A 22,451-nucleotide genomic window follows, 5' to 3' on the forward strand; every position below is an offset into this window, starting at 1 on the left:
AGAGTGTCACCATTTTTAAGTCAGAGGAATTTAAGTAAAAGGCAAGAGGACAGGACAAGCACCTGACCTGTTTGGCCACCCTGCCCTGCCGTCGCCACAGGGACAGAGCCAATGTGACGTCTAAGGGCAAGCCCCAGCCTTTCAGTTTAGTGACAACACAACGGTTAACAAAGGAACAAAAGTGCACCAGGTTAACCGCCGGGCCAGGAAGGACAGGCTTGCTTCCCTAGAGGTCTACGCAAACAACCTGAACGCTTGGGCAAGCCAGCTCAAAGGTCAGGCTGCCGACTGTTGAGTCAGGACAAGCTGTCGGACGAAGACCCCTGGGGCTCTGCATCACAGTGGCCGAGCTGTGGTATTTCTGTGAGCTGAGGGCAGCCCGTTATTTCAATAAGACCTCATTAGAAACCACATATTCACCTGTTTTCCTTCTTATGCAACAAGATGCATCCTCAGGTTCACATCTTCTTGGCAGCACAGAGAAAGAAACAAGACCTGGTCTCTTAAACCTGTGAGGAGTAAACCCCACACAAATTGTAGAGAAACACCAAGGTGAACTCCATTGCTGCTGAGACATTTGTACGGCACAGGTAATATGTTTGTGTGTGTATGTGTGTGTGTCTGCTTCATTTTTCTAATCAAACAACTGATGTAAGCTGCCAAGGATGAAAACCAATACACGTTTGAAGCAACCAGACAAATCCACACAGAACTGTAGTCTAAGCCAGGGGACCAGAGAAGGGCCACATAAAGCTTGTTTCCTGAGAGCAGGAAAATCTTTGTGTCAATGGGAGAATAAGACACAGTCTGGTTCTTTTGGTGATTTGTTCCATGTACACAACACATCAGAGGATATTTTAGAAATTCATCCACTGAACACATTTTTATTGAGCACCTATTATGTGCACCAGATACTGTTCCAGGCACTGGCAATACAGAAGATAAAACAGACAAAAATACCAGCCTTACAGAGCTCCTAAAGCCTATATTCCAGTGAAATCAAGATAGGAGAAATTGTCCCTTAAGTTTAAGGTAGTTAAAAAAAAAATAGGAGAACTAATTCATGGAGAACATGGCCAAGTTATGAGCCAAAGCACAATTCCTCCAAAGAGTGCCAAAGCAAATTATCTTTTGCTTCATTCAGAAGAAAACAATGAAACCCCTGAGGGGTCACCACAAAAGACAGAGGCCCCGCTGAACCCCCTGACCCATGCTTGAGAAAGCCAGGGCCCACTCTCCCTCTCAGTTTTAGGGTGGAGAAGTCAATGCTTAGGGCTCCTCAGGGGGAGACACAAGGGCATTTTGAAAGTCTGTCCCCAAAACAATGGTATTTCCAACTAGAGCAAAGCAATGGTTCCAATGCAAATCTGTTTCATGAAGACAAATGTCTCTCAAGTCTGAAATTCAATGAAGAACTTGCAGGTAATAAAAAATAAAGGCCCATGAAACTAAAATTAAAATGTTTATAGAATAATAGCATAAGATAATAAAATGAGAATACAGAAAAAGATTTTTGCTTAGGAAAATACTTAATTCTTGGCCCAAAGTCATAAAATAGAAACTTATTGTAAGGTAATTTGGCAGTTTAAAATGCAGACAGATAACCTCTGATTTACAATTTCTGTTCTGTTTTTCAAATGTAGGACAAATTTGAAAGTATTTCGTAAAACTTGGCTTTATGTAACAAATGCACAAAGTCTTAGAGGAGTCTTTGGGCCTTCACTAAACAGAACAGGACTTGCTAGATTTAAAAGAGGTTGTGAACAAAATCAACAATTCAAAAACCAAAAGGGTAACAAGCAAACCGCATAGCAAGATGCACTGAGAGAAAAATAAACTATGGGAAAACCCCCTTAACTAAAAGTCGTGAGACAAGGTGAGTGTGATTATGTGAAAAATTGTTTTTTTGTTTTGTTTTGTTTTGTTTTTGACACGGAGTCTCGCTCTATGGCCCAGGCTAGAGTGCAGGGGTGCGATCTTCCCTCACTGCAACCTCTGCCTCCCAGGTTCAAGCAATTCTCCTGCCTCAGCCTCCTGAGTAGCTGGGACTACAGGTGTGTGCCACCACGCCCAGCTAACTTTTTTGTATTTTTAGTAGAGACAGGGTTTCACCATGTTGGTCAGGCTGATCTCAAACTCCTGACCTCAAATGATCCCAAATGGGTGCTTTTTAAAAAGGGCTTTAAAACTGTTGAGTAGTTCAAATAGGCTTCCTTACTATTTAATTTGCTTCTTACTAAACTCTTCAGCTTAACTCATTATCTTAAATTTCAGAATTAATGAGGTTTTACTGTAAAAGTAGAAAAGCAAACACTTCAAATAAGACTCCAGCATCACCTATACTAAAAAATTAGGAGCAAAACTGCAGTTTGAAAAGCTGCTGCACAATGCAGCAAGGACCAGGTGTTAATACTGCTGGAAGCAGAGCCAGGTAAAGAGCAGGAAATCTGAGAACCCTGTGGTTCTCAGACTCATTCAAAATACAGAACTGCAATCTTACAATGAAACAGACATATTGCTTATTACGAGGCACTACAGATAAAGCTTTTCAGAAAAGAGAGAGAAATATTTTTAAATGTAGGCACAGTGGTGAACTGTTCAAATTCAGTTAGGTGTCAACATCACACATTAGCAGCAAGATGCAGCCACACTTCAGGTTTCTGAATGACATGACTACAGACAAAATTGAGCAAATAAAAACCAAAATAACCACTACATTAACCCTGAGCTTCCACATTCCCCTTTCATGTGAGACTGATGCAGACCATCATAATTCAGGAAAATGTGGCTTTCACTACGGTCAAATCTCAACATGCCTCCCAAAGAGTTTATAAAATAAGTTATTCTAAACATGTACATTTAACTTTGGAATGATGGAGAGACACAGAGATATATGTAAACGTCAAGAGAATCACTCCACTCCACGCCTGGGTCCACACCCTTCCAGGCTTTGTCTGGAACACTATGTGGCTGGGGCCTGATTCCACAGTGAGGATGCAGGAGCCCCGGTGGTGATGGATAAAGCATTAGGAGAAAATCAAGTATCAAGTGTCAGGAATTGGTCAGTAAGAATGGCTTAAATAATGACTTAACAAAGAAGACAAGTAAAAAACAATCCCATTTCATCTTTAGAAAGAATCAAGTCACTAAAATTTGATTTCTTCTAAGTTGTTGCCATTTGCTTGGATGAGATCTTGAAGGTTTTCCATTCTTTCTCCACCCAGTTAAGAACACATTGACTAGAAATCTGTGATAAGAATTTAGCAAAGGTCTTTTCCCTCCTGCTCCTCATTATGCCAATGCAAGAACTGGAAAATTCCAAACAAAATCAGGTTAGTGGTACAGAAAGTTCATGAACGATCTATGTGAATATAAAGCACAATAACAATGATCCAAACGTATCAAACTAACAACTTCTCACTGTGGTTACTGTCTTTACTCGGCCAGGCTAATCAGAAGTGAAACTTTAAAAATTGGTTAAATTCCAAACGAAAAACTGTTCTTACCAGTGAGAATCATATTTCCTACCCAGTCCTACATGTAACTAAGAAAAATAGCCTGCTCACTTATGAGAAAACAGTGGGCCAAGAGGGTTCTAATCAGAGAGACACCAGCATTCCAGGAACTTACCACCCTCCCTGTTTCCCGTAATACTTATCATCCTACCCACTTAACACCTCTCACATAATAGAGATAAATCCCCATTAACCAAGGCATATGCTGCAAGGCAAAAGAAGGAAATACATACCACTTATAGCTTCCTGTGCAAAGTATTTGACATCCATGTCTTCATCTTGACCTAACTTCTGTAGTACTGGCTTAACTTCTCCCTGTAAAGCACTGACATTCAAAAGTATTATCTGTGAAAGACAGTCTAACGGGCGATAGAAATCCTTTCTGGTGTATATGGTTTATGGTAATTGGTAAAATTTAAAGTAAAAAAAATTTTTAAACATTTATAAACTTGACAAATACACAAAATAATGTCTAAAGAATTCTCAGCAAAATCAGTTTCAGACAATGATGTGACATATACAGAGCTTAAATATAAAAGTCATAGTGGACATCCTCAAAAACAGTTACTAAATTATTTTCTTTAAGCAAATCCAGATCTTAGGCAAAGTGAAAATCCCTGAAGTTAATTTTAGCTAATTACTCCCCATTATAAGGTAAAATTTAAAATACGCTTTTAAAACAAGACTAAACACTAAAATCTTACTTAGTATCTAGAATTGGTCCAATTTTTTGTAGAGATTTGGCCACATTGAAGCGAACATTTGCTACTTGGTCTCCTGCCATTTTTAATACGATGGGCAGCATTTGCTTAGTGGTTATTTCCTGACCACAGGCCTCAGACAGCGCCTAGAAAAATAAATAAGATGGCACATTTAAAATACTTAAAAAAAATTCCAAAATCTAATGAAACAAATTAATATTTAATAAGAAAATAATTGACCAATAGGAAAATATATATATATTTTTTTTTTTTGAGATGGAGTCTGGCTCTGTCGCCCAGGCTGGAGTGCAGTGGCTGGATCTCAGCTCACTGCAAGCTCCACCTCCCGGGTTTAGGCCATTCTCCTGCCTCAGCCTCCCGAGTAGCTGGGACTACAGGCGCCCGCCACCTCGCCCGGCTAGTTTTTTTGTATTTTTTAGTAGAGACGAGGTTTCACCGTGTTAGCCAGTATGGTCTCGATCTCCTGACCTCGTGATCTGCCCGTCTTGGCCTCCCAAAGTGCTGGGATTACAGGAGGAAAATATTTCTAATTTGAGCAGCTGAGTGGGGGGCACAGGAATCATTCAAATGATCAGAGAAGTAGACCAGAATTCACAAACAAGTTGTTGCACTTTTAAAATACTGTAGTTTGTTTTTTTTTTCTCAGACAGAGTTTTGCTCTGTTGCCCGAGCTGGAGTGTAGTGGCGCGATCTCAGCTCACTGCAACCTCTGCGCCCTCCGCGTCCTGCCCGAGGTTCAAGGGATTCTCCTGCCTCAGCCTCCCAAGTAGCTGGAACTACAGGCGCACACCACCACACCCAGCTAATGTTTGTATTTTTAGTAGAGACAGGGTTTCGCCATGTTGACCAGGCTAGTCTCAAACTCCTGACCTCAGGTGATCTCCCTGCCTCAGCCTCCCAAAGTGCTGGGATTACAGGCGTGAGCCACTGTGCCTGGCCAATACTGTAGATTTTAACATGAATTTTTAAATTGACATTTTCTCTCATCTCCTGTATTCCAATTAATCAATACAAGACATATATTCCAAACAGAAGACAGTATATTGAGAATTCAGAAATAGTCATGAATAATTTTGCTTTAATGCCTAAGCTTAGCAATAACAGTTATGTTATACTTACATTAATGCAGAATAAAGTGGTCATTCTATGCAAGTAATTAGGATCATTTGCCATTACTAACACTTTGGGAACGATGGTATTTTGGGCCCACTCTGTACCAAACTTCTGAACTAGTTTCATGAGGTTGTTGGTGGCAGCTTCTCGGATGGCGTACACTGCAGAAGAGGTCAGAAACATGTTCTCACACTGCTTATTGTTTTTAAGCATAACCTAGTTTACTTACACGAACATCAAAAGTGGACCAAAAGCAAAACCTCTCTGCAGTCAGACTCCACATGTAATCATGCTGCAACGACAAGCATGCTCAGCTCCAACTCAGTTTCCAAGTGTTGCATAGCCACAGAAAAGGGATGCAAGGAGCTCACTATATGCATCATCAATTATTTAATAAATACAAGTGCCTACTATGTGCTACAAAAAGAATACGGAAGACACTTTGCCTCACAGGTTATATGCTCTTATCAGAGAAATGAAAGCTAACATGCTCCATGAAGTCACATGGTGTAAGAGCAATTAGAATCAAGTGTGGCATTGTGTAGTAAAGGCTGTGAGGGTTGTAGCACTGCAGAGAAGAGTGAACAGGGAAGGTCTAGGAAGGCTTCAGCACAGAAAGAAGCCTTGCACTGGGCAGTGAAGATTTGGGAGGATCTGTGTAAGTGGAGAGAAGCAGGGAGGAATTCCTAGAAAGGGTAAAGGCATGTATCCAGGACACAAAGGGAAAAACCTGAAACCTGTGAGACTCTGAAGTTAGACAATTAGGGTGGACCCAGACCACAGAGCATTATGAAAGGCTTAGATTTGATTAGGAAAAACAGTGATGAGTTTTTAAAGCAAGCTTGTGACCTGATGACCAATGTGGAATTTTAGCAAGATTATTCCAGCAACATCATGGAGAACCGACGCTGACTGAGAATAAGAAAGACATCAAGGAAATGGTGTAGAAGCCACTGTGGTCATCTGTACAACAGCAAATACAAACATCAGACTGACTTGCTTCCTCTCCATGAAAATGCTTAGGTTGAAACAAGATGTCAAATGTCTTTGAATCAATGTGCCTGCCTTAACATCTAGTAATGCCCTATATCCTTTGATCATGTATCAAAGACATAAAGCTAGATAATAAAGGTCTGAGCTACAATCCTCTCACAGTTAGTTGCTACATACAGCACTGAACAAAAACAAGCCTGGTGTCACTTCACTCTACAAATCCAGTAAGACTCAAAATGTAGGCTCAGATTAACAAATCAAGGGTGGTAGGTACTGATTCCTTATTCTACTTCTCTCCCAGGTGGGCTCAACCTTCCTGGGATGATATAAGGGCAGGAATAGCTATCCAAGCCACAGTCCCAGTCCTAGGCAATTTATACAAGCCTCCAACCAAGAAATAGCCAACTTTTTCTATTCATAGATCCTTCTGGGCAATGATGTTGAGAACACGCAAGACAGCATAGACAAGTGACCATACAACTGATTATCAGCACTTAAACTGACAGTCTACAGGAGAAGCAACCTGGCGGTAAGACTCAGACCCACTAAGGAACAAACTCAAGTCAACTGTTTTACTGTAATACAGATTCCTTTCCTTCATATCCATAGTCTTTGTCTTTCTCCCAAACCTTTCCCTGTCCTTCCCCCTAAAGTGGAGCTAGCTAGAGTATTTGTGTCTTCTCCTCTCAATTTTTTTTTTTTTTTTTGGAGACAGAGTCTCACTCTGTCGCCCAGGCTGGAGTGCAGTGGCTCGGTCTTGGCTCACTGCACACTCTGCCTTCCGGGTTCACGCCGTTCTCCTGCCTCAGCCTCCCGAGTAGCTGGGACTACAGGCGCCCACCACCACGCCTGGCTAATTTTTTGTATTTTTTAGTAGAGACAGGGTTTCACCATGTTAGCCAGGATGGTCTTGATCTCCTGACCTCGTGATCCACCCGCCTCGGCCTCCCAAAGTGCTGGGATTACAGGCGTGAGCCACCGTGCCCAGCGTTTTTTTCTTTTTTTTTTTTTTTTTTTGAGATAGAGTCTCACTCTGTCGCCCAGGCTGGAGTGCAATGGCGAGATCTCGGTTCACTGCAACCTCCACCTCCTGGGTTCAAGCAATTCTCCTGCTTCAGCCTCCTGAGTAGCTGGGATTACAGGTGCCCGCCAATACACCTGGTTAATTTTTGTGTTTTTAGTAGAGATGGGGTTTCACCATGTTGGCCAGGCTGGTCTCGAACTCCTGACCTCAAGTCATCCCCCTCGCCTCAGCCTCCCAAAGTGCTGGAATTACAGGCATGAGCCACCATGCTCAGCAAATTACTATTTTTTTTTAACTTGCTTTAGATTTTTATCATAATGCCATTACCATAGGAAGGGATCTCACTGCCAGAAGAACCAGAGACTGGGCACACACACACACAGCCTTGACCAAGACCTTAACTGCACGGAACTCTATTTGGCCAGATGCCTACTATGTTCTTGGCTCCTCTGAATTGTTTTCAGAAGAATGCAAACCATTCCACAGTTCTGCCTGCTTTCTTTTCCTGCTTTCTTTTGTCTATTTCTTTCTCTTTTTCCCCACCTCCCCTCAAGGCCTGGCTGACCTGCAAGGTTTCTTTGAATGTCTATCTATGCTCAATAATTGATACCTTCTCCTTTCTCCTATAATAAATAAATAAATTTCCCTTCTACATTCCTCCCTCTGATCAAAGCTGTCTGCTCAACCACAGGAATCTAGGTGTGTGATACTTTCTTCCTTATACTTCTCTGGAATTTCCACAAGGTTCTTTTAGTAGTTTCATCACTAGGGAAAAAGTTTCAAAAACTGACTGATCCAGTGATCATTATATAACACTTATCTGAAATGCAAAAGCAAAAAAGCTCCTGTGATTAATTAAGTACAGAACAATTTCAGAGCTGTTATTGGTTCATGGAACTCTTGCAGTCCCCACTTCAGCATACTGCTGCAGTGCAATAAACACGGGTTTCTCCTGCTCCCAAACTGAAAGAGAAAATCAGAAAAGAAGAAGGAGTAATCAAGTTGCATAGAGAAGGCAATCTTACACAGAAAAGGTGTCAGGAATCTAATTCTTCGTGGAATATTAGAACTTTAAAAATTCCTCAAAACAAAACACCACCTTAATCTAAAATGCCAGCTTTTAAAGAAAGCAGAGAATGACTTGGAGCCAACCCAAACGCCCATCAATGATGGACTGGATAAAGAAAACGTGGCACATATACATCATGGAATACTATGTAGCCATAAAAATGGAATGAGTTCATGTCCTTTGCAGGGACATGGATGAAGCTGGAAGCCATCTTCCTCAGCAAACTAACACAGAAACAGAAAACCAAATACTACATGTTCTCACTAATAAGTGGGAGTTGAACAATGAGAACACATGAATACAGGGAGGGGAACATCACACACTGAGGCCTATCAGGGGGGTGAGGGGTGAGGGGAGGGAGAGCATTAGAACAAACACCTAATGCATGTGGGGCTTAAAACCTAGATGACAGGTTGATAGATGCAGCAAACTACCATGGCACATGTATACCTATGTAACAAACCTGCACGTTCTGTGCATGTATCCTAGAACTTAAAGTAAAATAAAATGTAAAAAAGCACAGAATGATCTGCTAGGAAGCACCATTCCTAGTAACATTAAATATTTATCAGATATAACATAAACTTTTTTTAAAAAGTGGTATTTCTTTCCTATGATTTGCCAAATTTAAGTTTTATTTAAAAAGAAATAAAGAGGCCACAACAAGGTAACTTTAGAGAAGAAAAAGAGAAATAAAGAAGTCTACAATCCAGTTTGAAAACACTGGAAATACCCACATATATAAACCCTTACACATTTTCACATATTTTTTCACATCCTTCCTCTTCACACTCTTAACCATATGATCCTCCATATGATGCAAATATGCCTTTAACAAAACCACCTACACATATAAGCAGACACAAATATCCTCATTCCTCCCAAATTTCCAGGCATAAGCACCCACAGATGAACAAAGAGATGTATTAAATATGTATAGAAAGTATATAAAAGATACTGTGGAACTGACTCAGGATATCTATTATATCCACCAAACCAAAACATGGAATCAAAGCTCAAGGACAGTGTCACATGACCCCATGGGGCACTCACACTCATTATTGAAGCTGTCAAGTCTGGACCTAGGGCCTGGCACAGAGGATCCATCTGTCACCACTGCTGCCTGGCACACAAGGGGATACACACATATACCTCTACCTGAAGCCTCACCAGGAAGTCACCTGCTCATTCCTGCTGTCCTATCTGACCTGCCCTGAGCTCACCCTCTCCTAGCTTTGTAGCAGCAGCAGTGAGAATACAAGCGGTAAGTCTTCCTTTCATCCAAACCAGAAATCCAGGCCCTCTCTATCCCTATGGCAAAGCTAATGTTTCCCACACCTAAGAATCCTCTACTGTCTCACTGCAGATCTCCCCCTTCTATGTCATCTCAAAAAAGCCAAGTAGCTCTTTCTCCCACCCAGGCCTTTCATCTGATTCCAATCTCCATCCAACCTAGTGTATAGCTGCTCAGGACACCAATTACAGGATGGTCAAAAAGAAGATCCTCAGATAAGGGAGGAGTAAGTAGATATATAAAAGAGATGGCCTGAAGATAATGTAATAGATTGAGTAAGAAATAATGCAAATAAATTGTTTAATGGAGGAAATAAAATATAAGATACAAAAAAATTGGTAGAAATATCAAATTTATATTCAGAAGACTAAACTTTAATTAGAGCCTTTCTTCATTCCTACAGTATTAAGGCAAAATATCTGGTCAGACTGAGATTCCTTTCTAAAAGGAAATGTATGAACATCATGGATATATAGGCTTTCAATAATTTGTTTTTATCTACTCACCATGGTCCACAAGCCAAGCCATACATAAAGAATTCAGCTTTTCATCAAAGAATTCCACACCCTACAGATACAGAAGATTCCATTAATATACTTTGCCAAAATTCAGAAATAAAGATGGTCTATTTACATTACACCAAGATTACCTGAAGGCTAAAAAAAGCTGTTTTCAAATAAACTGAATTCATGAAAGAGACAGAAAGGAAACACCATGGGAATTACAAACAAACCATAAATCTATTTTATTGGATGGAAATAATAAACAAACAAACAAAAAGCATACGTGAGCTGGCACAGGCCCTGCTAGGTGAAAGAGAACAGGGTGGCCAGAAGCCAGTCACAACACTGCAAAAGAGCAGGAAGAATTCACTGTGGATGGTCTGCCAAGCAAATCTGGATTACCTGTAAAAATGAATTACCCAGGAAAACACCTGTCGGTAATATTACTAATTCTCAATTGTCTTCCCTTTTTGGTTACTATTATGACAAATCCTTAGCGATAAAGCAACTGACCTCAAGACACAGAGATATCCCCAATTAAAGACAGTATTTTTGAGACAACAGGAGAAAGCCCTGGAGGGAGAATAAAGCAGGCCCAGGACTACAGGGGATATAGCCCAGGCAGGGCTTGCTCTCCCAGCCCTGTTCCTCCCAACGGTCAACAGGTGGCCACTTCAGTGCAGGTTGGGGATGGGCTCCGGGAGCCGATTTACACAGTCCTCTCACCCTGGGGCTTCCACACCACATGGGAGAATGCTGTGACATATACGTTCCTAGTGCCTCCCTTCTGGGGTCTACACGTTTACAGTCTTGCTTCTTTGAACTCTAAGAAGTTCCTGACGGTGATTCTATATTTTAAATAAAGAGAGGTAATATAATGTTTCAGTGCTTTGAAAACAGTTATTAAGACAAAATAGTGTTTGTTTTGTTTTGTTTTGTTTGAGACACAGTCTCACTCTATTGCCCCAGGCTGGAGAACAGTGACACTATCTCAGCGTACTGCAACCTCTACCTTCCGGGTTCAGGTGATTCTCCTGCCTCAGCCTTTCGAGTAGCTGGGATTACAGGCGTGCAGCACATGCCCAGCTAATTTTGCATTTTTAGTAGAGACGGGGTTTCACCACGTTGGCCGGGCTGGTCTCTTAACTTCTGACTCAAGTGATCCATCCGCCTCAGCCTCCCAAAGTGCTGGGATTACAGGCATGAACCACTGCACCCGGCCCAAAATTGCTTTGTATTAAAAGATCTTAATGAACTAATTTTGGCATACACTTAGATTACGTCAGCCAAGATTTCTTTTTCATTTCAGGTTGAGAATTTTCCTTCAGTTTTAATTAATCTTTATTTTCCAGTTTGTTGTTGTTGTTGAGACAGAATCTCTCTCTGTCACCCAGGCTGGAGTGCAGCGGCGCAATGTCAGCTCACTGCAACCTCCACCCCCTGGGTTCAAGCGATTCTCCTGCCTCAGCCTCCCAAGTAGCCTCCCAAGTAACAGGCGCCCACTACCACATCTGGCTAATCTTCTATATAGTAAAGATGGGGTTTCACCATGTTGGTCAGGCCGGTCTCGAACTCCTGACCTCACGTGATCCACCCACCTCGGCCTCCCAAAGTGCTGGGATTACAAGCGCGAGCCACTATGCCTGGCCTACTTTCCAGTTTTTGCAGTTTAATTTTATACTTACTTACCATGGTCCACAAGCCAGGTCATACATAAAGTCTTGAGAGAATTTTATAAATTGACTATCTGATATAAAAACATTTAGAGATAAAGAAAAATTAAGGAGAATATATATACTAACAAGTAGTTAAAATTGTAAAGCAAAATGTTCATGACTGAGGCATGTTACCCCTGCCAGACAGGTGTAAGTCAGCCAAAGACACCATCTGCCTTGTTTTCACACTGCTCTCTATAGAGCTGGCAACCCTGGGAAACTTTCCAGGTCTAGAAGGAGCAGAGGTTAAAAGAAATGGTACTAAAATGCAGCCTGTCTTCCAGACAGTTTTGATCTTCAGCAAATCAGTTAACCACTGCTCCTCTCCACTCTGAAGAGTAGATCCATGACAATCACCAGTGAAGAGAAGATGACTCATAGCACTTCGGAGTGACAGAGGAAAAGGATGACAAAATAACTTCACCTGATCCCATTCGCTATGCACTAATATGTCTGGTATCCTTTTCAAAGAATCGGATACTTTCAATTTTATAAAACATATAATGCCACAGACATTCACATAATGCATGTTCATAAACTAAATGTACTAAAATTAACAATACAAATTCAGGGGTTCAAGAAAAGAAAAAACAAATTCCACATGCTGTGACCTGAAAGGAATGGAAGTGGGAGTGAGGAAGGGGAAACAAATTGTAGTGATATCAATAGTAAACTGACACACCTTTCTCAAAAAATACTCAACAATCAACAAATGTTGGCCATGCATAGTGGCTCATGCCTATTATCAGCTACTCAGGAGGCTGAGGCAGGAGGATCGTTTGAGGCCACGAGTTTGAGACCAGCCTGGGCAACAGCAAGACCCTGCCCCCCAAAATAAAAAATGTTAAGTGCCTAATTAATTATGGGCACTATGTTAGGGTACCATTGAGAGATCACCCATCTCTCCAACTAGACTGTAACAGACAATTACAATACTGTGTAATAAGTGCTACCGACAGGGATAAAGGTACATCAAACTTAGAAAAGTCAAGGTCACCTACTCAAAAAAAGGAAAGGATATGGCTATAAAACCCAGCTTTGAAATTTTATCTAACATGGGATTAGTTAGGGTAAAACTAATCATGACACTCAAACAGTAACAGATAATGTGATAATGTGGACTTTGACCAAAATACTAACTTTTTTTTTTTTGACACAAAGTTTCACTCTGTTGCCCAGGCTGGAGTGCAGTAGCGTGATCTTGGCTCACTGCAGCCTTCGCCTCCTGGGTTCAAGTGATTCTCCTGCCTCAGCCTCCCAAGTAGCTGGGATTACAGGCATGTACCTCCGTGTTCAGCTAGTTTTTATATTTCTAGTAGAGATGGGGTTTCACCATGTTGGCCAGGCTGGTCTGGAACTCCTGGCCTCAAGTGATTCGCCTGCCTCTGCCTCCAAAGTGCTGGGTTTACAGGTGTCAGCCACTGTGCCCGGCCTTTCAGTACTTCTTTTTTATATGGTGATTCCTCATCTCCCTTTAATCAGAATGTAGGGCAAGTGGTACCTAGGGACATTTTACTTAGAATACAAGGCAAACAGGGAAGTTTCCTTGAGCAAAAGTCACATCAGACTTACCCTAAAACCATCCCTTTTCTTCTCAGTTAAATATTTCTTAAGTCACAAAGGCATTAAATATTATAAAATTTACATTATATATGCCAAGAAACTGATCTTATTATTCTATGGCTTTGTTTTTTGGTGGTGATGAGGTGAAATATGTTTCTGTAATACAGACTGAGCATCCCAAATCCAAAAATTCAAAATGTGAAATGCTCCAAACTCCAAAACTTTTTGAGCACCAATATGATGCTCAAGGGAAATGCTCATTGGAGCATTCTGGACTTTGGATTTTTGAATTTGGGATGCTCAACCAGTAAGTATTTATAACACAAATATTCCAAAATCCACTTCTGGTCCCAAAAATGCTGGTCCCAAGCATGTTTAGATGAGGGATACTCAACCTATAATTTATGCACTAATAGGCCGGGTACAGGGGCTCACACCTGTAATCCCAGCACTTTGGGAGGCCAAGGCGGGTGAATCACCTGAGGTCAGGAATTGAAGACCAGCCTGACCAATGTGGTAAAACCCCATCTCTACTAAAAATACAAAATTAGCTGGGTGTGGTGGCACATTCCTGTAATCCCAGCTACTTGGGAGGCTGAGGCAGGAGAATTGCTTAAATCCAGGAGGCAGAGGTTGCAGTGAGCTGAGATCGCACCATTGCACTCCAGCCTGGGGAACAAGAGTGAAACTCCATCTTAAAAAAAAAAGAAATTTATGCACTAATAAACATAAAAACCATCCCACAGGTAACAAGAACAAGGCCATACTTTCATGCATCTAAACAAACGTAAGCATACAGGCTACTAGGCCTCCTACTTGCCAAGGTAAATTGTCACTATTTGACACTACCCTGCAGTTCATGGAGCAACACATACTCACCAGCTGGCCTGCCAGCAGCGGCATATACTCAATGATGGCCAGCCGGACCCTCCATTTGGCATCTTCAGCCAGCTCCACTATGGCAGGAAGGAGAGACTGAGAGAGCTGACGGATTCCAATCACTTCATTTACACAATCCAAATTGGAGATGATATTCAAACGAACTTCAGGACACTGCAAGCACACAAGCCCCAAAAGACCACATATAAAAATCAAGTACTGTGCCCAACAGTCTCCTGTCAGGATAAGATAAAAACTGCTAAGTAAGTTTTAAAATTACAAAGTACTGACTCAGGTGAAAAAAAAAAAAAGGATAATCTTGAAGAAATAATAGAGAGTACATAAATAACTCAAGGAACATAAATGATCTTAATCAGAAATTTCAATGAAAAGTCTGTAAGACTAATGACTACAAGAAAAGTCTAAAAGATGGTAAAGAGCATAATCTTTGGAATTAAATCGATGCACTCAAATTTCAGATCTGCCATTGTTGAAAGACTTTGCTCAAGTTACTTTAACCCTCTGGGCCTCAGCTTTCTCATCTGTAAAATGGAATAATAAGACCTAACTCATAGGATTGTTGTGAGAATTACATGTAAAAATATATGCAAAGCACTAAGGCTCATGCCTGGCACGCAGTACTCAGTAAATATTAGGTATCATTATAATTTTGGATACTATATTTAAACTCAAATAAAAGAAACTTTTTAAACAAAGACACATTAGCTTTAAAGGAACCAGGAAGTATAAAACAAAAGTCAGGTGAAGGTGATAAACATTTCTAGGTTTACTTTAATGGGTCCTCGTGCCCACTTTCTGAGGAACCTATAACCCTGTAACCAAAATCACAGGTGTTGTCATTGGTTTAAAATAAGTTATGATTTTTTTATCCATTTTCTTTTTGGGGGTTCTATTTTAGTGAAACCCCAAACCAAAATCAAATCAAATCAAATCACTATCAAAGGCAACAGAACATAAAGCAAGACCCACCTCATCCTTTAACTGAGCTAAAAAAAGAGGTAGAAGATGTTCAATGGTATTCTCTTTGCCCAAAATAGTAGACAATCCCATAATTACAGAAGCTAGAGCCGATTTGACATGTTGATTGGTATCGGATACTAATTCCTAAAATAAAATCAAAATTAAAAGCCTTTATTACAAGACAGCAGAAACTTCCATACCATTATTCTGGGAGACAGAGTCTTGCTCTGTTGCCCAGGCTGGAGTGCAGTGGTATGACCTTGGCTCACTGCAGCCTCAACCTCCCAGCTCGAGCACTTCAGCCTCCAGAGTACCTGGGTCTACAGACATGCACCACCAGGCTTGGCTAATTTTTTTTATTTTTTGTAGAGACAGGTTCTCACTATATTGCCAGGGCTGGTCTTGAACTTCTGGGTTCATGCAATCCTCTTACCTTGGCCTCTCAAAGTGCTGGGACTACAGGTGTAAGCCACCAAGATGGCCTGAATTTTTTGAGACAGGGTCTCATCCTGTCACCTAGGCTGGAGTGCAGTGGCATGATCATAGCTCACTGCCATCTCAACCTCCTGGGCTCAAGCAGTCCTCCCACCTCAGACTCCCAAGTAGCTGGTACTACAGGTGCATGCCACCAGGCTCAACTAATTTTTGTATTTTTTGTAGCAATGGGGTCTCACTATGTTGCCCAGGCTGGTCTCAAACTCCTGGGCTCAAGAAATCCTCCCACCTCAGCCTCCCAAAGTGCTTGGATTACAGGCATGCACCACCATGCCCGACCCCAAGGAATTTAAAGACAGCACTATTTCAATATTGATTAGTTGATAATGTTTCCTCAGACTACTAGTTAGGTAACATAAACCTATGCACCAAAGAGCATTTTACAACTACAATAGGCTAATAAGTGATAAATAACAATGTTGCACATTAACACATCTTCCCCATTCATTCCCTATCAACCTTTAAACTCAAAAAGCTTTAAGGTAAACAAACAAACAAAAAAAATGAGATTAAGGTTTACCTTTATGCAAATCAGAGTGAAACAAAATAAACTAAAGTCAGGTTTACCTTTATATAGGGCAGAATCTGATTCATAATTATGGTCTCTCTATCTTCAATGGGCAAGTTCTCACCAAGTTCTAAAAGATAAATAGAAAAAAAAGAATGCTTTCACAGGGCCATTTACAAAGAGCCAAATGAGGACATTTAACCAGGTTTATCAACAATTTCAATTACATTATATGTTTAAGCAGATAAGGAAAATAGCTCTTGTTCTAAATACACTTTTTTCATGAAATCCTTATGCCACTGCGTATCACACCAATCCAATCTGAAAAGCATTTTCTTTTACAAAAACAAGACAAAATGATTTATTGGTTTTAAACATAAAGGGATTATCTTTATGTGACAATGTGACATTTCCACACACTGAAAACATCCCTATGTATTTTAAAAACATATTCTAGAACAAAAAACATGCAAAATTCACCAAAAAGAAATGCACCAAAATAAACAACACATGTTCCAACATAAATTGAACTCCTTAACCTTTTACTTTGTGGGCAGCAGCCGCCCGGACTTCAGCTTCACAGTCTTTAAGTAGGTTCTGAAAGGCGGGGATGAGGTCATTTAGGGTGATTTTAGGACCCATGGCTTTCTGGAGCTATAAAAGAATTTGAACGGGTTTTAATGTATAATAACAAAAGAATTAACAAGAACAAAACAAAATTGTGCAATCTGTAAGTACATATTTTTGCCACAACACTTCCCACTGAAAAGAATTCAGAAACTTTGGGTACGACAGCAAATCTATGGGTGTTCAGGTTTATTTCCTTAGTACCTAAAAATGATCATTTTACCTCTGAAAATTTGTCAGCCACCATATAGCGAACTCGCCAAGATTTATCTTCTGCTGCTTGTCGAAGTGTAGGCATCACCAAAGTCTCAAGGTCATCCTGAGACAATAACTGGGCAATACTGACACAAGCTTCCACAGCTAGGAGGCGCACTGAATCCTAAAGGAACAAAATTTCTGTAATTCAGACATTTACCAAGACCCATGGGGAACTGCTGTGGGGTGATGAGGGTGTTTAAAAAAATAAACACCACCACGACTGCCGCACCTTATATAGTTCCTTGTCTTGACATCTTTTTTTTTTTTGAGACAGGGTCTCACTCTGTCACCCAGATTGGAGTGCAGTGGCACAATCTCGGCTCATTGCAACCTCTGCCTCCCAGGCTGAAGCAATTCTCCTGCCTCAGTCTCCTGAGTAGCTGGGATTACAGGCATGCACCACCATGCCCAGTTAATTTTTGTATTTTTAGTAGAGACAGAGTTTCACCATGTTGGCCAGGCTGGTCACAAACTCCTGACCTCAAATGATCCACCCACCTTGGCCTCCCATAGTGCTAGGATAACAAGCACAAGCCACCACGCCTGGCCATGTATTTACATCTTGAAAGAGCTGCTCCTGGCGGGGTGCAGTGGCTCACGCCTGTAATGCCAGCATTTTGGGAGGCTGAGGCAGGCGGATCACGAGATGAGGAGATCAAGACCATCCTGGCAAACACGGTGAAACCCCGTCTCTACTAAAAATACAGAAAATTAGCTGAGCATGGTGGCGGGCGCCTGTAGTCCCAGCTACTCAGGAGGCTACTCGGGAGGCTAAGGCAAGAGAATGATGTGAACCTGGGAGGCAGAGCTTGCAGTGAGCCGAGATTGCGCCACTGCACTCCGGCCTGGGTGACAGAGTGAGACTCCGTCTCAAAAAAAAAAAAAGAAAGAGCTGCTCCCTTTGCCTGAAATGGCATGTTGAAGTCATAAAGATAGAAATGACTTTGTACTATGAGTAAACAGCAAAGTAATTACCTTGGCTAGAATGCCGAGTTTCTATGAAGGAAAAGGAAATGAAAATTTTAAAATTTGAAAAAAAAAAAAAAAAAATTTTAATGATGCCTTCAAAGCCTTACTATAATAGAAAGTTGAGGGATAAAAATGAAAAGAATACTTGTACAAGTTATTTATAACAGATTAGGACAAAGGTAGAGAATAAGAGTAAAGGAAATCACTTAGGAAGCTCAGTTTTCAAAAAACTCAGATCAGGGTGGCAGTAACAGGAATGTAGGCAGCATAAGATGATGACTTGGAAAGAAATACACAGAACAATTAAAAGTTAGAAATCAAAAACAAAAATCAGTTGCATTTAAATGTTGAAGATCAAGGACAGAATAACTCTGAGGAAGCTGTGGCTAGAAAAACACAAAAATTAGAAAAGTATGGGATTAATGAACTCAACTTTCCAAATGTAAACAGCCAAGGTCAGCGTGATACCTATGTCCTTTGAGCAAGTGGAAAATACACAATTAAGACAAATCAATGAGGGGCCAGGTGCGGTGGCTCATGCCTGTAATCCCAGCACTTTGGGACGCCAAGGCAGGTGGATCACCTGAGGTCAGGAGTTCAACACCAGCCTGGCCAACATGGTGAAACCCCATTTCTACTAAAAATACAAAAATTAGCCAGGCATGGTGGCATGTGCCTGTAATCCCTGATACTCAGGAGGCTGAGGCAGCAGAATTGCTTGAACCCAGGAGGCAGAGACTGCAGTGAGCCGAGATCACGCCACTGCACTCCAGCCTGGGTGACAGAGCAAGACTACAACTCAAAAAAAAAAAAACAAAAAAAACAAAAAAAAAGAAAAATCAATGAGAAAGTAGAAACTGAGACTGTAGACTTGTATATTATACATATATAGGTAGAATCTTAATACATGTAAACATTAGCACCCAGGAGAAATAGGTAAAATATTTTAAGTATGTACAGTAACAGTTATGTATATACACATACATACACTTGAGAGACATTAACAGTGACTCCAACTTCCAAAATATTACATATCTTAAAAACTGTATATCGGCCGGGCGCGGTGGCTCACGCCTGTAATCCCAGCACTTTGGGAGGCCGAGACGGGCGGATCACGAGGTCAGGAGATCAAGACCATCCTGGCTAGCACGGTGAAACCCCATCTCTACTAAAAAATACAAAAAAAAAAAAACTAGCCGGGCGAGGTGGCGGGCGCCTGTAGTCCCAGCTACTCGGGAGGCTGAGGCAGGAGAATGGCATAAACCTGGGAGGCGGAGCTTGCAGTGAGCTGAGATCCAGCCACTGCACTCCAGCCTGGGCGACAGAGCGAGACTCCGTCTCAAAAAAAAAAAAAAAAAAAAAAAAAAAACTGTATATCAACAATAACTGACTATATGCCAAAGACACACACACTCCTCTGTATGCAAGTGCACAGGCTAAAAAAGGCAGGGCTAAGTTCTTGGTAGCGACTACACAGATATTTTTGGATTTCAAAAATGATGCTAAATCATGGGGCTGCTAATCAACTACTGAAATATAAGCTAATACATATTTGTTAAAAAATTACTTCTCTGGTCAGGTGTGGTGGCTCACACCTGTAATCCCAGCACTTTGGGAGGCCAAGGTGGGCAGATCACGAGGTCAAGAGATCGAGACCATCCTGGCCAACATGGTGAAACCCCGTCTCTACTAAAAATACAAAAGTTAGCTGGGCGTGGTGGCATGCGCCTGTACTCCCAGATACTCAGGAGGCTGAGGCAAGAGAATCGCTTGAACCCGGGAGGCAGAGGTTGCAGAGAGCCAAGATTGCGCCACTGCACTCCAGCCTGATAACAGAGTGAGACTCTGTCAAAAAAAAAAAAAAATGCAAATAAAACTAAGGCTATACTTATCATAAAAGTTAGGATAATGTACTCTTAAAGAAACAGAGTGGCAAGTGGAGGAGGAAGGAAGAGACTGTGTTTGAAAGGGAATCCATGGAGGGATTCTGGGATAGTGGCTGTCAAAGTGATGTCTCCTATCATAGGTGATAGTTAACAAGCTGGTATTACCTTATAATAGTTCATTAAGTTATACATTTATTTTTGTACACTTATTATTAGAATAAAAATTCAAATAAATTGTTAAAATTATTTTGAAAATAGGATTTGGATCTTTAGATTTAGGATCTGAAAATGAGACTCATTAGTATGTGTCCTGGGGCTTGTGGTCCTGTACACATGAAGCGATCTTAGGGCAGGTAACAAGCAAATTAAAAGCCCAAAAGGACCCTTCTGGAGTCCAGGAACTCTGGGAGCTTATCCTCCTAAGCACCATTACCGAGCAGCAGTACAGTCTAGCTGTGAAGGGCACAAATTCTGGAGCCAAACCACCTAGATTCAAATTCTGACTCCACTATGCAAACTTGAGCAAGTTACTTAAACTTTCTGTGCCTTTGTTTTCTAATGTGTAAAATGGGCTATCTCATGGGGCTGTTGTAAGGACTGAATTACTTAATACAAATAATTACTTAAAGGCAGAGAAAAATTAAGTACTTCATTTACATGTTTGCTAGTTTTATTGTTATTTCTACACCAAAGAGACCTAGATCTTCGGAATTAAATACGATCATGTGAAGTAATCCCATACACTACTATAGAGGAAGCACAGGGTCAAATAGCTTTCCTAACAAATTCTAAGCTTATTTATCTGAAAAGTCAAAAATTCCAGGAAACATTACTCCCTCATATTACAATACAGCCAGCAATTCCCAAAGGTATGTTACCCTCCAAGCAGCTTTGGTCTTCCTTTCTAATTATGGCTCCCATTTCCTCTCTGACTCCCCACTCTTTTAACAGCTGCTAATATAAGAGAGAAATCATGGTCTGGTTAAGAAAGAAACATAAGAACACTGAGGTGAGCATGTTACACTTTAACCAGGCCAGAATCAGCACTAATTGTGCAAAAAGAATCCTAACAAGAAAACTAAAACTCCTCAAAGAAATTCTGAAAATTTAGAGGAAAGCAGCATATCTGTATCCCTTAAATACTAAGAGTTAGTTTACCTGTTCATCTGAAGCTAGATTAGTGAAGAGTGGAACAATTTCACTTTTCACACTGTCTAATTCCAAAACTTTTGCAAATTCACCCAATTTGGAAGCAGCAGCACGTCGCACCATTGGTGTGTCATCTGAGCACAAGGAACGGAATTGCCTGCAACATAAAACAATGAAGGTATTTCCCATCAAATAACACTGACTAAACCTGCCCCCATACACAGGGACAGACTATTAGAGGTTTTATCTTACAATAATCAGTGACTAGGCTTCTAGTCATAGAAGTAACAAAAATAAAACATATTCAACTGAATAATAAAAAATGACATCACAGGCCAGACATGGTCCCTCACACCTGTAATCAAAGCACTCTGGGAGGCCCAGGTAGGAGGATTGCTTGAGGCCAGGAATTGAAAGCAGACTGGGCAACATAGCAAGAACCTATCTATACCCAAAATATATATATATATATATATATATATTTTTTTTTTTTTTTTTGAGAGGGAGTCTCGCGCTGTCGCCCAGGCTGGAGTGCAGTGGCCGGATCTCAGCTCACTGCAAGCTCCGCCTCCCGGGTTTACGCCATTCTCCTGCCTCAGCCTCCCGAGTAGCTGGGACTACAGGCGCCTGCCACCTCGCCCAGCTATTTTTTTGTATTTTTTAGTAGAGACGGGGTTTCACTGCGTTAGCCAGGATGGTCTCGATCTCCTGACCTCGTGATCCGCCCGACTCGGCCTCCCAAAGTGCTGGGATTACAGGCTTGAGCCACCGCGCCCGGCCCAAAAAATATTTTTTTTTGTTGTGGGGAGCTCAACTGAACCTCCCACCTCAGCCTTCTGAGTAGCAGGAATACAGGCGGGTCCCACCATGCCCAGCTAATTTCTTTTTTCTTTTTAGTCGAGACAAGGTCTCACTATGTTGCTCAAGCTAGTCTTGAACTCCTGAGCTCAGGCAATCCTCCCACCTCATCCTCTCAAAGTGCTGGGATTACAAGCATCAGCCACTGCACCCAGCCAGAAAAAATTTTTAAAAATTAGCCAGACGCAGTGGTGTATGTCGGCAGTCCTAGCTACCTGGAGGCTGAGGCTGGAGGATCACTTAAGCACAAGAGTTCAAGGTTGCAGTGAGCTATGATTGTGCCACCGCACTCCAGCCTGCGCAACAGAGCAAGACCTTCTCTCTTAAAAA

The 22,451-nt window shown here is 41.2% G+C and overlaps 1 protein-coding gene across 11 annotated transcripts in view; it reads right to left on the reverse strand.

Annotated features, from left to right (window-relative positions):
- PPP2R1B (protein phosphatase 2 scaffold subunit Abeta) overlaps positions 1–22,451 on the reverse strand; it is a 52,918-nt gene that overhangs the window by 24,440 nt on the left and 6,027 nt on the right. For 8 of the 11 annotated variants that reach the window (XR_003722751.2, XR_003722750.2, XM_077964270.1 and 5 more), the window contains exons 5-14: positions 21,273–21,420; positions 17,225–17,380; positions 16,914–17,028; positions 16,434–16,504; positions 15,381–15,515; positions 14,391–14,564; positions 10,237–10,297; positions 5,357–5,511; positions 4,220–4,362; positions 3,749–3,840 (exon numbers count right to left, since the gene is read on the reverse strand). Coding sequence is in view for 9 of the 11 variants with exons in the window: in XM_077964270.1 (XP_077820396.1) it covers positions 3,749–3,840; positions 4,220–4,362; positions 5,357–5,511; positions 10,237–10,297; positions 14,391–14,564; positions 15,381–15,515; positions 16,434–16,504; positions 16,914–17,028; positions 17,225–17,380; positions 21,273–21,420 (1,250 nt within the window). In the remaining 2 variants the exon portion in view is untranslated. Of the gene's footprint in view, positions 1–855; positions 3,309–3,748; positions 3,841–4,219; positions 4,363–5,356; positions 5,512–10,236; positions 10,298–14,390; positions 14,565–15,380; positions 15,516–16,433; positions 16,505–16,913; positions 17,029–17,224; positions 17,381–21,272; positions 21,421–22,451 lie in introns of those variants that run through there. The other 3 variants (XM_015115673.3, XM_077964274.1, XM_077964273.1) reach the window with 1 other exon arrangement.

This window comes from Macaca mulatta, chromosome 14 (genome assembly GCF_049350105.2).
Source record: "Macaca mulatta isolate MMU2019108-1 chromosome 14, T2T-MMU8v2.0, whole genome shotgun sequence".
NCBI lineage: Eukaryota > Metazoa > Chordata > Mammalia > Primates > Cercopithecidae > Macaca > Macaca mulatta.